Below are 22,692 nucleotides of genomic sequence, written 5' to 3'. Positions count from 1 at the left end.
AACTAGACTATATATCAGTGGCTGACTTGACACACATACCAACGATGTGCTATTCAGGCCACTATCAATGCATCAGCAGCATAAAAACGATTTTGTTATGAAAGACTTGATTGATCCTTGATGTGAATCTGAATGGGGATTTAAGCAGGATATAGTTTGCTTTCTGCGGGCTAATTGTTTGAGGTGAATACCTGTAGACTGCTACACATCAGGATTACACCAGTACTAGACCTCACATTGGAATTTTGGCTCACAAGTCTGGGTGTACTGCATTTTCTGACCTAGTTGGTCACAATTACCATGATCACTATCACCGCCTTATAATTAAGACAAACATCCTGCTTGGCATCGATCCAGACATGCAAAACGCTATAAAAAGCATCTCAGTGTTCTGGCTCCATAATGCAAATAGAGTGAGAGATCATCATCTTGACTTTGATGCCTGCAATAGGTCTTTATTTATAATTCAATATAATTACCTGCATGCATAAAGGCCTCCCAGTGCATTGAAGACAAGCATGCCATTTCTAACTAACTTTAGGCTTAGTGATAAAACTAGCCCTCCAAATACCATGTCTCTCTTCACAGTAATGCAAGTGCCACATACAAATTGTTTCACAAGAACAATACTGTCATGGTAATAACCATATGACACATGGTCAAGATGAGTTTCTGTGTTTTCATTGTTATAAACTGAATTAGTCGAGTAACCTGAGTCCTCGCAAGAGCAGGTTTAAGGACAAGCAATATTTTTTAGAGTATACTATTGGCGACATCTTGTGGTCTTTTATTAAATAGTTATTTTACCTGTGAAGTGGTGCATTTCTTGCCAATAAAATTACATTTACACTTTTTTTTTGACATTACATTTTAGTCATTTAGCAGACGCTCTTATCCAGAGCGACTTACAGTAGTGAACGCATACATTTCATACATCATTTTTTTCTTCCCCGTACTGGTCCCCCGTGGGAATCGAACCCACAACCCTGGCGTTGCAAACACCATGCTCTACCAACTGAGCCTAATTTAGCTGTTGATTGTAGCCCAATAACACAAGGAATTGCCTACAGCAAGGAACTGAGCCAAAATGTCATGTTGTTGCATCAATCACATATGTCACAATGAAAGATGTAATATGATGCATTGATTTAATACATTCTACAATGGGCCAGCCTACACAGAATATTTGGTAATTAATAAAACCCCACCCTACACATTTAAACAAGACAACAGTAAACATGTCGTCCCCCACGGATGATGCGGATTAGCCATTATATTGACCAGATACTCAAATTGCCGATTGTAAATTAATGTATTCAAAAATGGAAGGCAATTAGCCCAGGTACCAGTCCAACACTTGACATTCAGGTCAATTTGCCAGTGCCACACAGGCCTATTAAGAAGTGGAAATTACTGTCCCAGCCCGGCAGTGCTTAATTTGAGCCGGATCCCCACCTCTCCGTTTTGGACAGTTTTTTTTTCTGGAACCTATTTGGCTGGACCCGGTACCTCTCGTGGCATGAAAAAGAATTTTCACTTTTTGCAATGTAAAAATTTGAACAAAAGCGATAAAAGTTTGTGCGAGTTGACTCTTCGTTAATTATCCTGCCACCACAAAAGAAAAAAAAACTATGTGAAAAAGTAGATTTTCAGCCCGAGCCTAATATTGTAATTGATTCGGGTTGGGCCGGTCGGGTTTATGTTTTGCGCAACATCGTAGCGAAATACTCATGCAACTCTCATCTCTCCTGTGTTGCACTGCATAATTGATTTCCGTATAGAATCGCGCGAAGGGTTCTGAAGGAACTGTAGCACCCCTGATAAATGGAAATATATTTGTCATTATTACTGCTGTCTGTTAAGAAATAAAGGAAATCATTCAGAATAGCCTACTACACCATGAGCAGGCCTATAATTTAACCACAGAGAATCAATAGTTTATAAAAAATAAAAACAAATCCTAATTTAGCTGTTGATTGTAGCCCAATAACACAAGGAATTGCCTACAGCAGGGAACGCGCGGCAAATCTGTCAGTGGAAAAACTGCATGTAGACAAAACAAGCCTTTCATAATATTTCAAATACAATCGAGGGGACACACAGGTTGGAAAGCAAATGGCTCCTGCTGAAAATAGAAAACTCTATGCTGTAGGCTACCAAAATATTTGATCAACTTCCAAAAGAGAGAATAGGCTTTCGGCACGAGCGTATCGGCAATAACCAGTGAGTGAGCTATGCATCATTGAGTGAGTCAGTGAAGTTGGAAAGCATTTTTAGGACTATAATTTTCTCCGCATATTGTAGCCCTCAATATGTCTCCACACACCTTGGCCTAGGCTTTTGATGGATATAAGACGGGGTTGTTTTTATTGATCTCACATTCTCAGTTTATCAATGTCAAAGTATTCTCAGATTCTACCAAAGTCTCCAAGTCATGTAAAATGATGTAGAATTGCATGACATGCGTTTATAAAAGGCCACATTTTTCCAGGACTCAAGACTACTAAAATGTTCCCCAGGTGTGCAACTTCTGTAAATGCCTCTACTCTACCGCTCTATGCCACTACGCAAATGCGATGATATGCATGCAATGCATTCCTATAAAGGTGATTTTTTTTTTCTCTCATGCGTTCAGCTACCTCATAACTCCCCTTCTCCCTCTCACTTTTTGTTCCTGCACCTCCCGATTTACAAATTAAGCACTGGTCCCGGGCCAAGATCACATTAAAGCAAGTTATGCACGCAGAATTTCAATCGTGGGTGATTTCATCTTTCATTTGCAGTATGGGAAAGTACCTTATATTATAGCCAACCATAACATCTGATTTTACGCTGGTTGTTTGAAACCCCTCCCCCCGTAAATGATGACATAGCCTATATTAAAACGTTGAAGATGTAATATTTCCTCCAGAAATGAGCCCGATAACATATTGATAAAAAGCAATATATTTAGGGCCTGTACATGGTCCATGTAAATTCGAGACACTCCATTTAGTATATGTTGTTTCATATGTTATGTATTAATTTGTGGAGGTCCATCACAAATTTTTGTATGATATGTTACAAATTTGCAAAACATGATATGTTACGATTTCTAGCTAGGTGGCTAATGTTAGCTAGCTGGCTAACGTTAGCTAGGCTATGGGTTTGAGTTAGGTAGTTAGCTAGTCTCAGTCTGAATGCAGACAGTTACTTTAACATAATCTATTGAAAATTATTTTCTCAGTTCATCGAAGTTTAGGCTATCCATTTTGACTCTCCACTTAAAGATGCACTATGCAGAAATCGCTACACCATTTCCTGGTTGCTAAAATTATAATAGTTCACCTAATTTCAGTTTGTGTGACAAAACAAGCAAGTATAGTGTATGGAATCAATGTACCATCTAAACCACTGCAAACCAAAAAAATCTAATTGAAGTAACAGTACTGCTACTTGAGCAGGCAATTTCAGTACTCTTCTCACCCCTGCTTTAAACCATGCACAAAGTGTCTTGACTCAATGCAAATGAAATACCCGCACACAACAATAGACTGTATAGGAGTATAGCATGTTCTGAGCAATAGGAAAGGCCACTGTGTGTGTGTGTGTGTGTGTGTATGCGCGTGCGTGCGTGGTCATTCACTTAACCCAACAGTGCTAGGTCAAAATAACGTGATTTGTGTTTTGTCCTATATTTTATTTTTAATCCAAGCCCTTTACCCGCAGGAGGCTTTTTGCCTTTTGGTAGGCCATCATTGTAAATAAGAATGTGTTCTTAACTGACTTGCCTAGTTAAATAAAAATACATACAAATTAAGTTGTCTACTTGAATTTGGAGCTCAGAAATTCAACTACTGGAATAGGCCTACCTTTGGGACTCAATTTGGTGCTTGAAAAGTCCATGTAGTTATTGTAGCCAATTTATAAGTTCTCCTGCTCCCTCATAATTATCCGTGATTTTATTTTTGATCCGTTTTTGTGAGAGATGTGGCCACTTTTGTTTGTTTCCCGCCGCTTCAAATCAAGGGTGTTTCGCTACTCTATAGCGGTAAAACCACGTGCGGTTATTGGAGATGACAACATGCACTGTCGGCTTCTACTTGGCGTTCCATTCAAATCCTTCCATTAAAAAAGGAACCTTGTTTTTGGCCACTTTCTCATTATAAAAACAGTGATGGTGAGATGAATACTACCGCTATTCATGGATTTATTACGTTTGCCTAAATTGGCCAGATAGACTACAAAAAAATGCCACGCATGCATTCAATCTATATATTTAGTAAGGCAATGTCCACATTATTCTCACATATTTTAGAATGTAATAATAATTTGAATTTCAAGGCCTTACATTTTTTTTATTCTCAAAGTGGTAATGGCCTACTTTTCTTTTATACTTTTTGCATGCTTTTTTGGGGGAGGTGCTCTATTTTAGACCCTATATTTACAGTTATATACATTATACAATTGTATAACATTTAGGTCCTTGAAAATTACAATTAAGTGCTTGAAAAAGTAATTGAATTTGACTTACCAATGTCTGTATGAACCCTGCTTAAAGAATGTATAGTATATTTGACCCTCCTAGGCCTATGTTGGTGTATAGGTGGAGTTGTGGGACAATTTGCATACATTCACTTTTATTCCTCTAAGTACACATGTGGAACTGCATGAAAACCCATTTAATTTTGGTTTCAAAACATTTGAAATGTTGATCCCAATGTCACACATTGGCCCCATTATTTATAGAAAGATCTGTAAACTGTAAGCCTATAAACACTGGGAAAATCACATGATTTTATTTGTGCCAGTGTGAGTTGTTCTTTGGACATTAAACAAACAACAAGATCATAGAGTCGGTGATCTAGCTAATGATTAGCCCATTTGGGTAAACAATGCAGAGGAGCAGCCCCATGCTTCATCCATGTAGCCACGATGCTGCATCAGACAATCATAATGCTGCAATCATAGCAATCATAATGCTGATTGCTAAAATAGCACACCTGCCTGATGTTGCAGCCTGGTCTCAGACTAGACGTAACATAGTAAATGCAAATCCGGGACACAAAAATGTGTATGATAGTGTAACGACCCTGGGTTTATAAGCGCGGAAATCGACTCTGCCGCTTGAGCATGCTTTTGCGGCACAGTCGATAGCGCGCCGGACTTCGGGCTTGAAGGTCGAGGGTTCGAAACCTGCTCCTTGCCGTTTCATTACATTGGTGTCGGAAGTGATCGGACCTTGCTTCCACGACAGTGCGTGTGCTTGGCCGGTGAGCGCGTTCCTGTAAGACGTAGAGTCTCAAGCTAGCGCGAGGACGCACTCTTTGAAAGGAGGGAGTAGTGTAACGACCCTGGGTTTATAAGCGCGGAAATCGACTCTGCCGCTTGAGCATGCTTTTGCGGCACTGTCGATAGCGCGCCGAACTTTGGGCTAGAAGGTTGAGGGTTCGAAACCTGCTCCCTGCTGTTTCATTACAATATGTTACATTTGGTATGGTTACATACGACCGATGGTTACTTAAGACAAAAACGAAAGTAGGTTGGATGGGTGGGCGTATAACGCAAACATCTAGAAACCGAAAGGTTGAGAGTTGGAATCTAATTAGCAACTTTTCAACTACTTACTACTTTTTAGCTAGCTACATAGCATGTTAGCTAACCCTTCCCCTAACACTGATCTTAACCCTTTAACCTAACTCCTAAACTTAACCCTGACCTTAACAATTAGGCTAAAACACATACAGTAACTGGACCACCATAAAATAATGAGTTATAAGCTTGCCAACTAGCTACAACCATGTTAGGGAGTGACTGTTCATAATAAATAACACGAGTAGCGTACAGACATGAAACAACGGAACAGAAATAATAACACCTAGGGAAGGAACCAAAGGGAGTGACATATATAGGGAAGGTAATCAGGCAGGTGATTGAGTCCAGGTGAGTCTGATGAGGCACTGATGCGTGTAACGATGGTGACAGGTGTGCGTAATAATGAGCAGCCTGACGACCTTGAGCACCGGAGAGGGAGTATACGTGACAAAGACCAAGTCCATATTATGGCAAGAACAGCTCAAATAAGCAAAGAGAAATGACAATAATCATTACTTTAAGACATTAAGTTCAGTCAATCCAGAACATTTCAAGAACTTTGAAAATTTCTTCAAGTGCAGTTGCAAAAACTATCAAGCGCTATGATGAAACTGGCTCTCATGAGGACCGCCACAGGAAAGGAAGACCCAGAGTTGCCTCTGCTGCAGAGGAGAAGTTCATTAGAGTTACCAGCCCAAATAAATTTCAGGCCAAATAAATACTTCACAGAGTTCTAGTGACAGACAAACATCTCAACATCAACTGTTCAGAGGAGACCTGCGTGAATCAGGTGTTCATGTTGAATGATAAAGGCACTGGATTATGAGCTGTCTTGTTTGCTAAATGAACAAAGGAAATAGGCAATGGCATGTTGCATATAGCCATAGAAGCACAGTGACATATGCCTCAATGCAGTCATATTCGTGGCCTTCAGTTAGTTATTTTTGTCAAACCATGCCATGGGAGTGAATGTCATTCCAGGTCATCTGTTCTGTTATATTTAATCAAATCTGACTAACCCAGTGCACTGCTTGCTATGAAATCTATCTGATGGTGTTTGCATGTTTAGGTAAAAAGACAAATAATGTCCCGTTTGGAACACTGACAAGTAAAGGGCATAAAACAAAAATGTTTTGTTGTTGCTGAGTGGTGGGCCTGGCTACCCACCTGTGGCTACGCTCCTGGGATCCTACATCCACTGAGACTGTGAGTGTCCAGGACCTAGCCTACTGAGGCAGGGCTCACTCTAGGCAGAGGGAAGGCTTTGACATTCGTGCCTCTGCTTGGAAACCGAATGCTGGTTGATAACAAGTGTGAAGCGTCAGACGTTGGGAAAATCTACTTATTTATTACGTTTTGGAGTTTGAAAATGTGAAAGCTTAATTAACTTTCCCAGTTATCCCTCTCGCTTCGCCTCTTCCTTCCTGGTGTGACTCACAAATTCCAGTTAATTACTATAGCTCCCACCTTGGGCCAATCAGTGTCATTTTGCAATGCCTATGTCAAGACGTGTCATTCAGCCAAGTTTAGTCAAAATCAGGCCAGTGCTGTCTTGGATATCTTGTGTGAATAACGAACAAACGGATGGACAGAGACCTATCCACAGTCCCCTCACAGATTTCCTCATGGGGGAAAATTAAACCCTACCAGTGACAATTTGCCTAGGGTTCCAATATACACAAACTCTGACACCAAAGAGACTTTAAAGTACAGAAAAACAAATGTTCTGTAATAATATTCACATTTATCTGCAACACGTTCAACACGTAAGTACACACACACATGGCACACACACACACACACACGCAGGCCTTAAACCGCAACAGTCAAAGAGCTGTATTTGAAAATGGCATACATGTTAAAAAGGGTCCTATACATTCTAAACATTGATCAATAATAAAGCCTGAATGAAACAATGTTGCTTATGTTTTAGCCTACATCAAGTCAAGGTATGTGGGGATGAGTTTCCTGAGAGATGACCATTTTCATTTTTACTTTTGCTTTCTCACGTAGCATATGGCTAATAGATTATAACAAAGCATGAACATGTATTACTGCTTTATTATCAATACACAATTTTGAGTGTATTATAGTATTATATTCTTACCCGAAACACAAAAAATACATGTTTTTACCAATGTTTTTATCAATCTTCTATGAAAACATTGCTAAGGTAGCCACTAAGACCTAAATCATTCTTATCCTATCCTTTGATATTTACATCACACAAACTCACCTTAAAATGCAGTGAGACGATCATATTCCATAGTAAAATATCCTAAATATAAATGAAGTTTGAGGGACCCAAGGATAACAGTCTCGCACAATGTTTTAATGGCAGTCAATTTTACTTTCACTTTTTGTTGTGATCAAATGGGGGGAGGGCTCTGGTAGGGAAGCTGTGCGCATCTATAAAAAGGAAATAGAAAATATTGTGGCTATTTGATCAGCTCATATTACTGATGATATTGCAAATATACACTGAGTGTACAAAACATTAATGACATACTGACCAGGTGAATCCAGGTGAAAGCTATGATCCGTTATTGATGTAATTTGTTAAATCCACTTCAATCAGTGTAGATGAAGGGGAGGAGACATGTTAAAGAAGGATTTTTAAGCCTTGAGACAACTAAGACATGGATTGTGTATGTGTAACATTCAGAGGGTGAATAGGCTTAAAATGTAAATGCCTTTGAACAGGGTATGGTAGTAGGTGCCAGGCGCACACGTTTGTGTCAAGGACTGCAACGCTGCTGAGTTTTTCATGCTCAACATTTTCCCGTGTATATCAAAAATGGTCCACCACCCAAAGGATATCCAGCCAATTTGACACAACTGTGGGAAGCAAGGGAGTCAACATGGGCCATCATCCCTGTGGAACGCTTTTGACACCTTGTAAAGTCCATGCCGACGAATTGAGGCTGTTCTGAGGGCAAAAGGGGGGTGGGGTCCACGGTCGTTCTGTGTTGTTAGCTATGCTATTGTATTTGAGACAAGTGTATTGCAGTTCATTTAGTCTATGACAGTTTTTTGTCATTGACAAATTAAAAGTTGACCCACCCATGACATTGAACTCTGAACTGGTTTGCTCCTACACTCTCTGGTGTAGAGGGACTGTAGACCTACAATTCATTATTAACCAATACACTTACTGCTCCTAGCAAACCTGCTGGTCCTATATGCTTACTAGTTGTTGAATGTTATAACTTTACCATGGATTGGACAGAGGACTAGCTTAATTCATAGCAGTTAAAAGCAGACAGCGACACACAAAGTAAGCAAAATATTGGTATTTCCGCAACAACTAAGAGCATTGAAGCATGAGGCTAAAATGATCTGCTGTTTTGGCTCAGCAGCTACAACACTGTATCAGCGTGAAGCACACTCGTGCACATGCGTAGATCCTCTATGTGACTGTGAGCTTATCTCAATATCTGCGGTGCTGATCGTGGCAAATGTCATAACGCTGAGTCTACCTTTAATGCCTGGACTGAGTGATAAGACTCTGATATCTTAAACATTTTTAGGAATATAACTAATACAACGGTGAGTACGACTTACTACAAAAGAGAACAAATAAGTATGATTGAGACCATGTTGCAATGGTAGAATGTAGAATGTCCAAGAAATTATATTTCTTGTCCCTCTTTTCACAGGCATCCTCAACCTATTGTAGGTTACCAATGTTAGTTAGCAATGTACATTCCCTGCCCACCTCAGGGATTTACCCCTTCCATCCTTGATTTTTCTGTGTTTGTGAGGTGTAGACATAATTCCCTTGTCACATAACCTTATTGTCACTATATCGTTTTTTGATAGTTTTTTGGCAATAAACACTCAATCTTTGTAGCTATAGTGCATGTGTGAGATTTTCTGTTAGCCTCTAATCTAGACCTATTCAATAAAGATAACCGCTTACCTCCATTGCTCTAAGGGAGTGAAGATACCTCTGGTGCTGCGATTCTGTTACTCCTGGCAGCGTCTCTCAGTATGACCTCAGCCCCCTCCTCTCTTCTCTGAGAGAGCAGCCATCTGGGAAACTCTGGAATTAACCAGTCAAACATACAGTACATTAGGTAGTACAGTTCGACCAGGTCCAGGGTCCTCAACTAGACTGTGTTGAGTGTCAATTCATCAATTTACCACCAGATGGGGATGTGCATCCGTCCAGACTCTGCCATGGGCACCAAGAGCCACCTCCTGTCACGGCTGAAGTAGGTCACTGCTGGCATGAACATTTGGCCCAAACCAGATCCCATGAACACCCCCAGGGAGCCGAACCCCATGCAGAATCTTGGATTCTGCAGACACCAACCAGTACACAGGTCAAAGGTGTATTGTGCTTATTGGATAAATCCGATATTTGCATGGAAGTTGGACAATTAGGAATGAATGTTAGTTTATTATTAAAGTTTGTCACAAACCTAACACATAAGCTACCACATAGTTGGAGAATCCACTAAAGCCCACAAAGACGAAGCTGGCACTGAATGCCTTCCAGTTTGGGAGAATACCTTGGCGAAGATGTAACATCATCATGGAAAAGAGCATTGGGCTTCTTCCAAACCTGCAAATTAAGAAATTATGTGACTAAACTAAATAAAAATAAACTACACTATGAAAAATAAATTATATAAAGAATGATAATAAAAAGCTTTGGGGCACCTTAAATTACATTTTGTGAAAAAAAGCCAACTCGTCTCCTTCAATCATTGAATCAGATCGCTCATTCATCACAAAGCCCGCTTATACTGCAAACTACTTTAATCATTTTTTTCATTGGCATGATAAGCAATATTAGGGATGACATGCCAGCAACAAGCGCTGACACTACACATCAAAGTATATCGGACCAAATTATGTGTAACGCCCTGGCAATAGAGAGGGGTTTTTGTTCTTTATTTTGGTTAGGCCAGGGTGTTACATTGGGTGGGCGTTCTATGTTCCTTTTTCTATGTTTTTGTATTTCTTTGTTTTGGGCCGTGTGTGTGGCTCCCAATCAGGCACAGCTGAAGCTCGTTGCTGCTGATTGGGAGTCACACATAAGGAGCATGTTTTTCCTTTGGGTTTGTGGGTAATTGTTTCTGTCAGTGTTTTGTACCAGACAGGACTGTTTGCTGTCGGTTTACTCTTTTCTTGTTTTGTATAGTGTTCATGTTGTTTATATTAAAATCTAATAATGAACACTAACTCCGCTGCACCTTGGTCCACTTCTTCAGACGACGGCCGTTACATTATGAAAGACAAGAATTGTACTTTTGAATTCCGTAAAGTCAGTGTGGAAGAGGTGAAATAATTATTGTGTCTATCAACAATGACAAGCCACTGACAATCTGGATGTAAAATTTCTGAGGATAATAGCAGACAATATTGCCACATCTTCAATTTAAGCCTCATAGAGAGCTTGTATCCCTCAGGCCTGGAGGGAAGCTAAAGTCATTCCACTACTTTGAGTAAAGCCAGAGTGTCGATGTATGCGGATGACTCAACACTATACATGTCAGCTACTACAGCAACTGAAATGACTGCAACACTCAACAAAGAGCTGCAGTTAGTTTCAGAGTGGGTGGCAAGGAATAAGTTAGCCCTACATATTTCTAAAAACTAAACGCAGTGTATTTGGAACAAAACACTCACTAAATCCTAAACCTCAACTAAATCTTGTAATAAATAATGTGGAAATTGAGTAGATTGTAAACTGTCATGGTCAAAACATATTGATGCAGTAGTAGCTAAGATGGGGAGAAGTCTGTCTATAATAAAGCGATGCTCTGCCTTAACAACACAATCAACAAGGCAGGTCCTACAGCCCCTAGTTGTGTGGCACCTGACCACACGACTGAACAGTAGTCAAGGTGCGACAAAACTAGGACTTAGGAAAATTGCAATTAGCTCAGAACAGGGCAGCACGGCTGGCCTTTGGATGTACACAGAGACCTAATATTAATAATATGCATGTCAAGCTCTCCTGGCTGAAAGTGGAGGAGAGATTGACTTCATCACTACTTTTATTTATGAGAGGTATTGACATGTTGAATGCACCAAGCTGTCTGTCTAAACTACTGGCACACAGCTTGGACACCCATGCATACCCCACAAGACATGCCACAAGAGGTCTCTTCACAGTTCCCAAGTCCAGAACAGACTATGGGAGGCACACAGTACTACATAGAGCCATGACTACATGGAACTCTATTCCACATCAAGTAACTGACGCAAGCAGTAAAATTTATAAAACAGAATCAAAAACACCTTATGGAACAGCGGGGACTGTGAAGCAACAAAAACATTGGCACAGACACATGCACACACACGATAACATACACATGGATTTAGTACTGTGGATATGTGGTAGTGGTGGAGTAGGTGCCTGAGGGCACACAGTGTGTTGTGAAATCTGTGAATGTATTGTAATGTTTTAAAAATGGTATAAACTGCCTTAATTTTGCTGGACCCCAGGAAGGGTAGCAGCTGCTTTGGCAGCAGCTAATGGGGATCCATAATAAATACAAATACAAATACCTTTTAAAAGTCATGGTTGATCATTCCATACATTTTTGGTATAAGAATCTCTAATGGGCTTATTATTTATCTTATTTATGGAAATGAACAGATACACAGTGAAGATATGGAAATATTCCTCTTGAACTGCTCCATTCCAAAACAAGTCTACCAACCTTTTTTAATTTTTTGTTATTTTTTAGTATTTTTTGTATTTACATTTTTTTTTGGGCGGGGGGCTGCAGGTAGCATAGTGGTTAGAGCGTTGGGCCAGTAACCGAAAGGTTGCTAGATCGAATCCCCAGGCTGACATGGTAAAAAGCTGTCTTTCTGCTCCTGAACAAGGTAGTTAACCCACTGTTCCGAGACCGTCATTGTAAATAAGAATTTGTTCTTAACTGACTTGCCTAGTTAAATAAAGGTAAATAAAACCTTTTTTTTTTTAACTGTTAAGTCATAACATCCTTTTTGTCACACTTTTCATTCTGATAACTCAATGTAAGAACCACAGAATTAAGCATGCATGGGAGCATACTTTTTCTTTCCCTTCGCAGGGGAGGCTATCCAATAACACCTTGCGACACAGCGAAAATTCCCAAACTTCTGAATTAATGGAGAACTTAAGTCCCCGCTTGAGAGAAAATGTTCCAGAGGAAGAAGTTTGTAAAATCTAAATATTATGTTTATTTATTCACCACATTATGTTAAAACATTATTAAATTAAAATGTTGAGTCACTGCTATTTATCAGCCAGCTAGCCAAGCTAAGTTAGCTGGTTGGACAGATGGCTAGCTAGCAGGCGATCACGTCCTGGTTATCAGCTGTTTAGAGATGAACAACTAAACAAACTAATCGTCAAGTCAGCAGTGTCAATTGTGAAGACCCAGACAGTTTTTTTAATCGTGAATTGGTGAACGTGCTAGCCAGCTAATGACAAATGTATCAAATAGTTTTTTTCCCAATTTGTTTTCATGGCATTGGCTTGGCAGGACAAAATAGTTGAGTCCAACTGGTTTGGAGGCAAGACATTTGAACAACATCTGATTAAAAACATAGTAAATGCAGCTAGCTGTGTTCTGTTTAATCTAAGCTTGATAGTCAGCCAAGTTATTTGTGCATTTAATATTGCGGATTGATAGTGGCTTTTATCAATTGAATTGTCTGCATAATTTCCAATCACCAGTCAAACGTTTTAGAACACCTTCTCATTCAAGGGTTTTTCTTTATTTTTACTATTTTCTACTTTGTAGAATAGTCATGAAGACATCAAAACTATGAAATAACACATATGGAATCATGTAGTAACCAAAAAACTGTTAAACAAATCAAAATATATTTTTATTTGAGATTCTTCAAATTAACCACCCTTTGCCTTGATGACAGCTTTGCAATTCTCTAAACCAGCTTCACCTGAAATGCTTTTCCAAAAGTCTTGAAGGACTTCCCACATATGCTGAGCACTTGTTGGCTGCTTTTCCTTAACTCTGCGGTCCAACTCATCCCAAACCATCTCAATTGGGTTGAGGTCGGATGATTGTGGAGGCCAGGTTATCTGATGCAGCACTCCATCACTCTCTTTCTTGGTCAAATAGCAATTGCACAGCCTGGAGGTGTGTTGGGTCATTGTCCTGTCGAAAAACAAATGATAGTCCCACTAAGCGCAAACCTGATGGGATGGCATATCGCTGCAGAATGCTGTGGTAGCCATGCTAGTTAAGTGTGCCTTGAATGCTAAATAAATCACATACAGTGTCACCAGCAAAGCACACCCACACATCACACCTCCTCCTCCATGCTTCATGGTGGGAACCACACATGCAGAGATCATCCGTTCACCTACTTCTGAGCTTTGATCAATGCTGGGAGCAATATTTAGGATGTTGACCGGTAATTTATTTGATTGTGTACTATATTCTGTATATATGGTTACGGCCATTCCACCGTCATAGTACTGATGAAGCCTGAGCTGGAATGGCTAGCTTCATTAGATCTAGTTTTATCCCCTTCATACAGTGCCTTCAGAAAGTTTCCACACCCCTTGAACTTTTCCACATTATGTTGTGTTACAAAGTGGGATTAAAATCTACACAAAATATTCGAAGTGGAAGAAAAATTCAAACATTAGTAAAACAAAATAATGAAAAATAAAACACTAATATATCTTAATTAGACAAGTATTCAACCTTCTGAGTCAATACTTGTTAGAATCACCTTTGGCAGTGATTACAGCTCTGAGTCTTTCTGGGTATGTCTCTAAGAGCTTTCCACAACTGCATTGTGCAACATTTGCCCATTATTCTTTACAAAATTCTTCAAGCTTTGTCAAATTGGTTGTTGATCTCTATTAGACAACAATTTTCAGGTATTGCAATAGATTTTCAAACAGATTTAAGTCAAAACTGTTACCAGGCCACTCAGGAACATTCACTGTCTTCTTGCTAAGCAACTCCAGTGTAGATTCTGCCTTGTGTTTTAAGTTATCTTGCTGAAAGGTGAATTCATCTCTCCAGTATCTGGTAGAAAGCAGACTGAACAAGATTTTCCTCTATGATTTTGCCTGTGCTTAGTTCCAGTCCATTTCTTGTTAACATATTGCTCACACCCATGTCTTTCAGTTGCTTGGCCATTGCGCACAACTGGAGCAGCAGCCAATGATGAGGCTAGAGAGGTTGTAGCGAAATCCTGCACAGAACGTTCACCGTACGCTGCAACTTTAAGAGCTCATCAGCAGTCAGAAAGTCTTGTTTATTTTCAGAATGCTTAGTTTGTAAAGTCTATAACCAGATCGCCGGTGTTACTGCTCTACGTCATGGTAGTTATCGTTTGGGACTGCACCGGTTATTGATCGCATTGATTAGTAGCAACATTGTTGCGAAGCTTTGACATACAAACCATAAGACTGACAGAAAGTGCAACTGCAAGCCTGAAGTCAACAACCCCCTCTCTCTCTCTTCCCTCTATCATGCTTTTCATTGCAGCAGACTTTATTTTTAGTCAATGCGCTTCCCTTTGATGTTTAGTGTCGCTGGACTATTATGCCCTGCCAGACGTATTTGGGTTGACATGTTAGTTAAAGCGAGGTTGCTTGCGCGTTTATTGTGTATTGTTATTGGAACTGTATTGGTGCGGTGTGCCCACCATTCAAACCCTCTGCACTCCTCCACCGGGAGGTAAAACAGATTATTGCAAATCCTCTAATGTTGATGACTGAGTTCTTTCTTGTAAATAGTTTCTATGAAGTTGCCGTTAAATTTCTCTGCCATTATTATTGTATGAGGTATTATTGGTTGGGTTACCCCTGTGCTGTGATGTGTGTTTCATATGGTGTGTCTTATCTTTTCTCTCCACTGGCTATCTGGCCAACAGGCTACACTCAAGGCAGTCTCTTCTGCTGATGTGTGTGTCGATCTATCCTACTCTTTTCCTTTCGGCGGGGTTAATACCTGCCTGGTGCCCGAACAAAATCTTTATCTTTACCTCTCTCTGACAATAGCGCTACAAGGTTATGGGACTCTTCATGCATAACTCAAGAGTTATGTAGTTATCTAGTCTCAGCCAGGAATCCACATTAATTTAAGAGGAACTTGTCTTTATCTTTTAACCTCTACACAATTAATGTCCAAATGCTGTGATAAGTTTTGTAACTTAACCATTCATTTTGCTGGTTGTATTAAGTTTAGGTGTACAGTACATTCATATAAAAATCCTTAACAGTCTTTTGACGCACCTGTGCATCAATCGAAGTTACATAATAATCCCCATCAAAATCTGTCAGTTTATGTATGTATTTTGCATTGGGGTGTTTCTCAATCCACAACATCAGGCTATGTTGTCCTTCCGCATCTGCAGAGGAAGGTGTCCGAGCTACAGCAGTGTTTGTCAGACCTTGATACATCCTGAAAATCGGTCTTCTCACGAAAACGTCTCACAAACACGATGGTCCTCCATCTTTCTCTATGACCCCCACAAGCTCCACATGACTCATCTGAATTCGGTAATGCTGATGTGCCAACTTCTCTCTGTAGCGTCCGAACCGTTTGGGCTTCAAGCTTATACTGTATGACTGTGGAAAGGAGACTCTCATGAATATGATGGTGTTCTCCGTTTTGCTTTACGGGACTAGTGACCCATACAAATGAATGGAAGTATGGAGGTTAATTTGTGCCAACAAAAATAAGGGGTTAAATATGTGTCCAAAAAAACAAATATTTCCTGAGCTTTCTTATATCTCCTAGATATAGGACAGACACTTCAAAACCTTATTCTTTATTATTTATTTTTTTACTGTCTTTTTTGCCATTTATGAATGTGTTATTCAATGTGTTTCTATGGGCTAGAGTAGTAAAGGCCAAATTCAATATTTTATCAACTAACTTTTTTATATACAGTATATTATTTTATACCTAAAGGGGTCCTAAAATTCAAAATCAAATAGCTAAATGATCCATGGTTTGACCATGTTCAAACAATTCCATATGTCAGCTTAGAAGAAAAAGTACAAGATTTACAATTTAGATTCCTTCCTATACTCTGATTTGCTATCTACGTTTTCGTTGTCTTGGTCTGTGTTGCATCGACACCTGTAGAAAAGATGAAAACACATGTTTGAAACAATTCTTAATCAAGATGGATGGAGGAATGTACGTAGAGACGGACGGACAGTCAAACTCACCCTTTGATATGCTGCATCTGTAAGATGGTCTCTGGCAAAACCTTGCCGTAACTCTCAGGTAAAATGAAGCAGAACAGACCCCCAAGTATTGCAAAGCTACCAATCAATATGTATGGTAGGTACTTGTAGTAATTTCCTGCAGATAAATAAAAGAGAAATTTTCAATATCAAGGGAGAGGTCTGAACATCAGAAAACCAAATTAACAGTGAGAGACATTGTCGAATACATCCACTCAATCTTGTTTATCTCTACTGAACAAAGTAATGGGTAGTGATCCAGGTCTTACAAGATTGGATATATATATATACATTAACAGTCCAATATTGACATTGATGATTGATTAATTAACTGATTGATGAATTAACTGATTGATTGGTCTTACCGAGGTAGATGATGAAGGGTGAGATGATGGTTCCGATGCGTGCTGCCATGGAGCACGTCCCCATGGCCATGTTCCTCACCACGGTGGGGAAGAGCTCCGACGTGACTGCGTACACTACACAGAACGCTGCCGTGAAGCCAAACTTCCCCACCATCTCCAGGAAGATAGCCACTCCTGGGAGATCTGAAACATAGAGAGACAACCAGGTGTAAATTAGATGATGTCTATAAAGATCTGTAAATGAGACTCCCTCTGAGACGGTCAATGAATTTTACCTGTTGGGACCATGTTAATGAAGAGAATAACAGCTCCCCCTAGGAAAAGAGTGGAGGACTGGCAAAACTGTCTGGAACAGTATCTGAGCAGCAACAGGGCAATGAAATAGGCTGGCACTTCTGCAGCTCCAGACAGGAAGCAGTTGACATAGGGATTTCCACTGAGGTTGGAGGTGTTCAAAATCAGGGCGAAGTAGCCACATGTGATAATAATCCTGCATAGGGAAATCAAACATACAAAGTTGAATGAATTACAGTTGAAAACGGAAGTTTACATACACTTAGGTTGGAGTCATTAAAACTCGTTTTTCAACCACTCCACAAATTTCTTGTTAACAAACTATTGTTTTGGCAAGTCGGTTAGGACATCTACTTTGTGCATGACACAAGTCGTTTTTACAACAATTGTTTACAGACAGATTATTTCACTTTATCACAATTCCAGTTTGTCAGAAGTTTACATATGTTAAGTTGACTGTGCCTTTAAACAGCTTGGAAAATTCATGAAAATTATGTCATGGCTTTAGAAGCTTCTGATAGGCTAATTGACATAATTTGACTCCATTGGAGGTGTACCTGTGGATGTATTTCAAGGCCATATCTTTAAACTCAGTGCCTCTTTGCTTGACATCATGGGAAAATCAAAATAAATCAGCCAAGACCTCAGAAAAAGATTACCGACCTCCACAAGTCTGGTTCATATTTGGGAGAAATTTCCAAATTCCTGAAGGTACCACGTTCATCTGTACAAACAATAGTACGCAAGTATAAACACCATGGGACCACGCATCCGTCATACCGCTCAGGAAGGAGATGCGTTCTGTCTCCTAGAGATGAGCGTACTTTGGTGTGAAAAGTGCAAATCATTCCCAGAACAAGGACTGTGTGAAAATGCTGGGGGAAACAGGTACAACATTATCTATATCCACAGTAAAACGAGTCCTATATCGACATAACCTGAAAGGCCGCTCAGCAAGGAAGAAGCCACTGCTCCAAAACCGCCATAAAAAAGCCAGACTATGATTTGCAACTGCACATGGGGACAAAGATCGTACTTTTTGGAGAAATGTCCTCTGTTCTGATGAAACAAAAATAGAACTGTCTGGCCATAATGACCATTGTTATGTTTGGAAAAAGGGGGAGGCTTGCAAGCCGAAGGACACCATCCCAACCATGAAGCACGGGGGTGGAAGCATCATGTTGTGGGTGTGCTTTGTTGCAGGAGGGACTGCTGCACTTCATAAAATAGATGGCATCATGAGGGAGGAAAATTAGGTGGATATATTGAAGCAACATCTCAAGACATCAGTCAGGAAGTTAAAGCTTGGTCGCAAATGGGTCTTCCAAATGAACAATGACCCCAAGCATACTTCCAAAGTTGTGGCAAAATGGCTTAAGGACAACAAAGTCAAGGTATTGGAGTGGCCATCACAAAGCCCTGACCTCAATCCCATAGAAAATGTGTGGGCAAAACTGAAAAAGTGTGTGCGAGCAAGGAGGCCTACAAACCTGACTCAGTTACACCAGCTCTGTCAGGAGGAATGGGCCAAAATTCACCCAATTTATTGTGGGAAGCTTGTGGAAGGCTACTCGAAACGTTTGACCCAAGTTAAACAATTTAAAGGTAATGCTACCAAGTACTAATTGAGTGTATGTAAACTTCTAGCCCACTGGGAATGTGATGAATGAATTAAAAGCTGAAATAAATCATTCTCTCTACTATTATTCTGAAATGTCACATTCTTAAAGTAAAGTGGTGATCCTAACTGACCTTAAACAGGGAATTTTTACTAGGATTAAATGTCAGGAACTGTGAAAAACTGAGTTTAAATATATTTGGCTAAGGTGTATGTAAACTTCCGACTTCAACTGTAGATGAACAGGCACAAACAAAGTAATATTCAGAGTCATTAAATGACAATTCCACTCAAAACATTTGTGGTATTTGTTTCATTAGTCCATTGTTGACATAGTCCCAAAATGTTTTGCTTATCAGCAATCAAGTTAAGATATGTAACTTTCAAAATAAAGAAGTAATACCGTACTTTGCATAATATGATGCTGCGTTTTGTATCATATGATGCAAATTGCATCATGTGAGGATTTCTGTATTTTGAAAGTTACATATCATGAAAACTTGATTGCTGACAAGCAAAACATTTTGGGACTATGTCAACAATGGACTAATGAAACAAATACCAAAATATAGTTTTTTGGGGGGGAGTTTTCCTTTAAGATTGTGTAGGATTTGTGTTAACAGATGCTAAGATTTACCACAGAAGGGAACACAGAATTATAATTGAAAGCACATTGCTGCTCCTCATGACATCCAGAATGTTGTGTTTCTTGTCCTTCATGGCCAGAGCATCTTCTACCTGGAGATAAGTCATCATTAGGATCATTATTAGGATACACCATTTAGAAGAGCAAAATGCATAATGGATGAAATTGCTAAGAGTAGATTTCCCCTGTATTTTATTCCCCGTGTCTCTCCTTCATCGCCGTAAGCACAGAGTCCACCGTCTCACTTTCATTATTCTGCAGTTCTACACTGCATTGGTTAAACGATAACACTTCAGAAACCTAAACTAGAGTCAGGCCAGAGTGAGTGGTCAAGTAGTCTGATGAATGACCTGGATTACACCATAAAACAGGAAGGGATGCATTAGTCTCTCAAATGATTTAACAATGGTTATTAATCAACTTCATTCAGTTTATGTATTGCAGCACCAGCAAAAAGGACTTTGACTTCAACTGGATAGGTGCCTAAAAAGATATTAACATTTTTACATGGGAATAAAAGACATAGGCACTTTTTTGTAATTCCTCTATATATGGTTTTTGTTACTCCATATCCCTGGGAAGGTTTATTTTATTAAATGATGCAAGCTAAACTGTAGCTAAGTAAACTTGCTCACCTCTGAGGGAGTGAAGATGACCTCTGGTGCTTCAACTCTGTTCCTTCTGGCAGCATCTCTCAGTATGGCCTCAGCCTCCTCCATTCTTCCCTGAGAGAGCAGCCATCTGGGGGACTCTGGGATGAACCTATACCAATACATATGCACAGTTATATAAACATTACTGAGGTCCTATGTTAAATCAGGCTAATGTTTGTATTTGACATAGATAAGTACCTTCGCTAAAAGAAGAGTACACAGAGCATTAACATAGTAGGTTTTGCGGCAAACACATTCCTGTGGGGATACATTTTGCTTACCACCATAGCGGGAGGCATATTATTCCAGAGCCTGTCATGGGAACCAGCAACCACCTCCAATCACGGATGAAGTATGCCACAGCCGGCATGAACATGTAGCCAATCGCAGAGCTCAGGAACACTCCAAGAGAGCAGAATACCAAACGAGCTCCAGGGCTCAGTATTTCTGTCCCTGAAGACCAGATATGCAAGTTCAGTAAATTTACCAAATGTGCAAGAGATACTGTAGACACAAGTTATGCTTATTTTGAACCTACCAAGAACATATGCTATGACGTAGTTTGAGACTGATCCAGCACCAGCAAAGAAGAAAAAAATAGTGAATGCCTGCCAGTTTGGGGAGAATATTTGTGCGAAAGTGGCCACACTCTGGATTATCATCATAGTAAAGAGTGCTGGCTTTCTTCCAAACCTGTTGATGAAAAATGATGTAAGGTCACATTGTCTGAGATGATTCTCCATCAGGACTGAGGTATACAGTACAGACCTGTCAGACAGCTGGCCAGAGATGAACGTTCCCACCAGCGCACCAAAGTAGTGAATTGAAGTGGTCAAGGGAACTTTGTATGCATTATCACACACCACATCCCACTGCAAAATACACATATTTCCTAAATTACACAAATGCCCTTTCTCTCCTTTTACAAAAAGTGAAACTGCAGTTACAGTGCAGTTACTGTACTATTTTAAACACCAGTAATTGCACTATAACTGCAAAATAAACACAGGTGAATTGCTAAATTATGACACTAGACAGCAAAGTAACACAGCAGTTTGTTTCTGGATGCAGTAATTGCAGTACAACTAAAATGTACTGTACTGTAACTGCAATTTGTTGTTGTAAGGGTTTGGGTAACCCAACAGTGCAATCCAAAGTGTTTGTGTAAGCATTTAAAGTTCATCATTCACATATTTGTTTTTCATACTCTTTTTATCACATAGAATTGTTTTGGTCTTTGGGAATAGCTAATAATGTTTGCATTGATTTGCAATACATTTCTCACCTCAGTGACGAATGTTGACTGGTAGACGTCTTTGCTGTATTTCCAACCATCCAAGCAACTTTCCAGCTCAATTTCACTCACGTTGACATCCACATTTGGAATGATATTTAGGCTAGAGTAGTTTCTAACTGTCTCCACTTTGAGCCTTGAGCAAGAGCTATGCTGCAATGCACCATTTATTGTCTCCATTGGGATGGTCACATTTCTCCACATCTCACTGATATTATACTCCTCAGGAACATAGCATTCATGTGGCGGTGTATCACCTACAAACACTATATAAATACCAGTAAACCCATTGGGCAGGATACTGATGGCCAATGCCAAGAAGATTGTCCGCTGAAAGGGTCCCCATGTTCCCAAGAAAGCTGTGACTCCATCGTAATCTCTCATGTTGCTGCTGTGTTCTGTTGACCTTTGAGTCCAGTCATTTATTCACTTGCAGAAAACTGCCTGCATTGTATAGCTGTCCAGAAGTTGTTGTAGTGGTGTCGGATATCATCCATCACCATCTGACACCGTCAACAAACAGCAGAGCTCTCTCCTTTCATCTGACACCGTCAACAAACAGCAGAGCTCACTCCTTTGATCTGACACCGTCAACAAACAGCAGAGCTCTCTCCTTTCATGCACCAACCCCTCTTGAAAGCAGGTAGATAACATATCACTGCATCTTGAATTGCCCCACTCGGTATTGGTAATGTATTGGAAGGTAATTAAAAGTGAGGGTTAATTTATGATAGGATGTCCGCTGGTGGTGGAATTCAACCTCGAGTTAAGGACAACAGTTGAAGAGGGATGAAACGTCTGGGAAGGGGGGCAGAGGGGCCCACCTCAACAACACTCTAACTACAGCCTTATCTCACACACCTTCCCAGACCTAGTTAATGATTGGCTAAGACACATGTCAGAGTTTGCTCTGTAAAAACAACAGACAAGTGAGTGTGCATTAGGATCCGATTGAGCCGAAGAGTCACTTATGCATCATAAGCAGCCTGTTTGACAGCAACCTCTTAAGCTGACACTGAATGGCATCATTTAAAGTTTTTACCAATTAAAAGAA

The 22,692-nt window shown here is 39.9% G+C and overlaps 2 protein-coding genes across 4 annotated transcripts in view; both read right to left on the bottom strand.

The window, feature by feature from the left end:
• The window catches only part of LOC115154012 (long-chain-fatty-acid--CoA ligase 6), a 106,893-nt gene extending 97,286 nt beyond the window's left edge, over positions 1 to 9,607 (bottom strand). The window contains exon 1 of one of the 2 annotated variants that reach the window (XM_029699774.1): positions 9,497 to 9,607. The gene's annotated coding sequence lies outside the window, so the exon portion shown is untranslated. Of the gene's footprint in view, positions 1 to 7,810; positions 7,934 to 9,496 lie in introns of those variants that run through there. The other variant, XM_029699772.1, reaches the window with a different exon arrangement.
• A 6,841-nt stretch (positions 9,608 to 16,448) lies between these two features.
• Positions 16,449 to 22,316, bottom strand: LOC115154010 (solute carrier family 22 member 4). Of its 2 annotated transcripts, XM_029699765.1 has the most exons (10): positions 21,630 to 22,312; positions 21,113 to 21,216; positions 20,883 to 21,037; positions 20,626 to 20,797; positions 20,327 to 20,453; positions 19,683 to 19,783; positions 17,409 to 17,623; positions 17,134 to 17,316; positions 16,751 to 16,886; positions 16,449 to 16,658 (listed from the first exon to the last, which is right to left on the bottom strand). In XM_029699765.1, exons 1-10 carry the CDS (start codon positions 22,020 to 22,022, stop codon positions 16,583 to 16,585), a joined length of 1,662 nt encoding a protein of 553 aa, XP_029555625.1. In that variant the 5' UTR covers positions 22,023 to 22,312; the 3' UTR covers positions 16,449 to 16,582. The 2 variants fall into 2 exon arrangements, with proteins under 2 accessions (XP_029555625.1, XP_029555627.1); XM_029699767.1 differs by lacking the exon at positions 16,449 to 16,658 and having other exon boundaries at positions 16,747 to 16,886; positions 21,630 to 22,316.
• Positions 22,317 to 22,692: the final 376 nt, after the last annotated feature.

This window comes from Salmo trutta, chromosome 19 (genome assembly GCF_901001165.1).
Source record: "Salmo trutta chromosome 19, fSalTru1.1, whole genome shotgun sequence".
Classification (NCBI taxonomy): domain Eukaryota; kingdom Metazoa; phylum Chordata; class Actinopteri; order Salmoniformes; family Salmonidae; genus Salmo; species Salmo trutta.
Note: the sequence above shows the minus strand (reverse complement) of the source record. Positions and strands in the feature narration are given on the sequence as shown.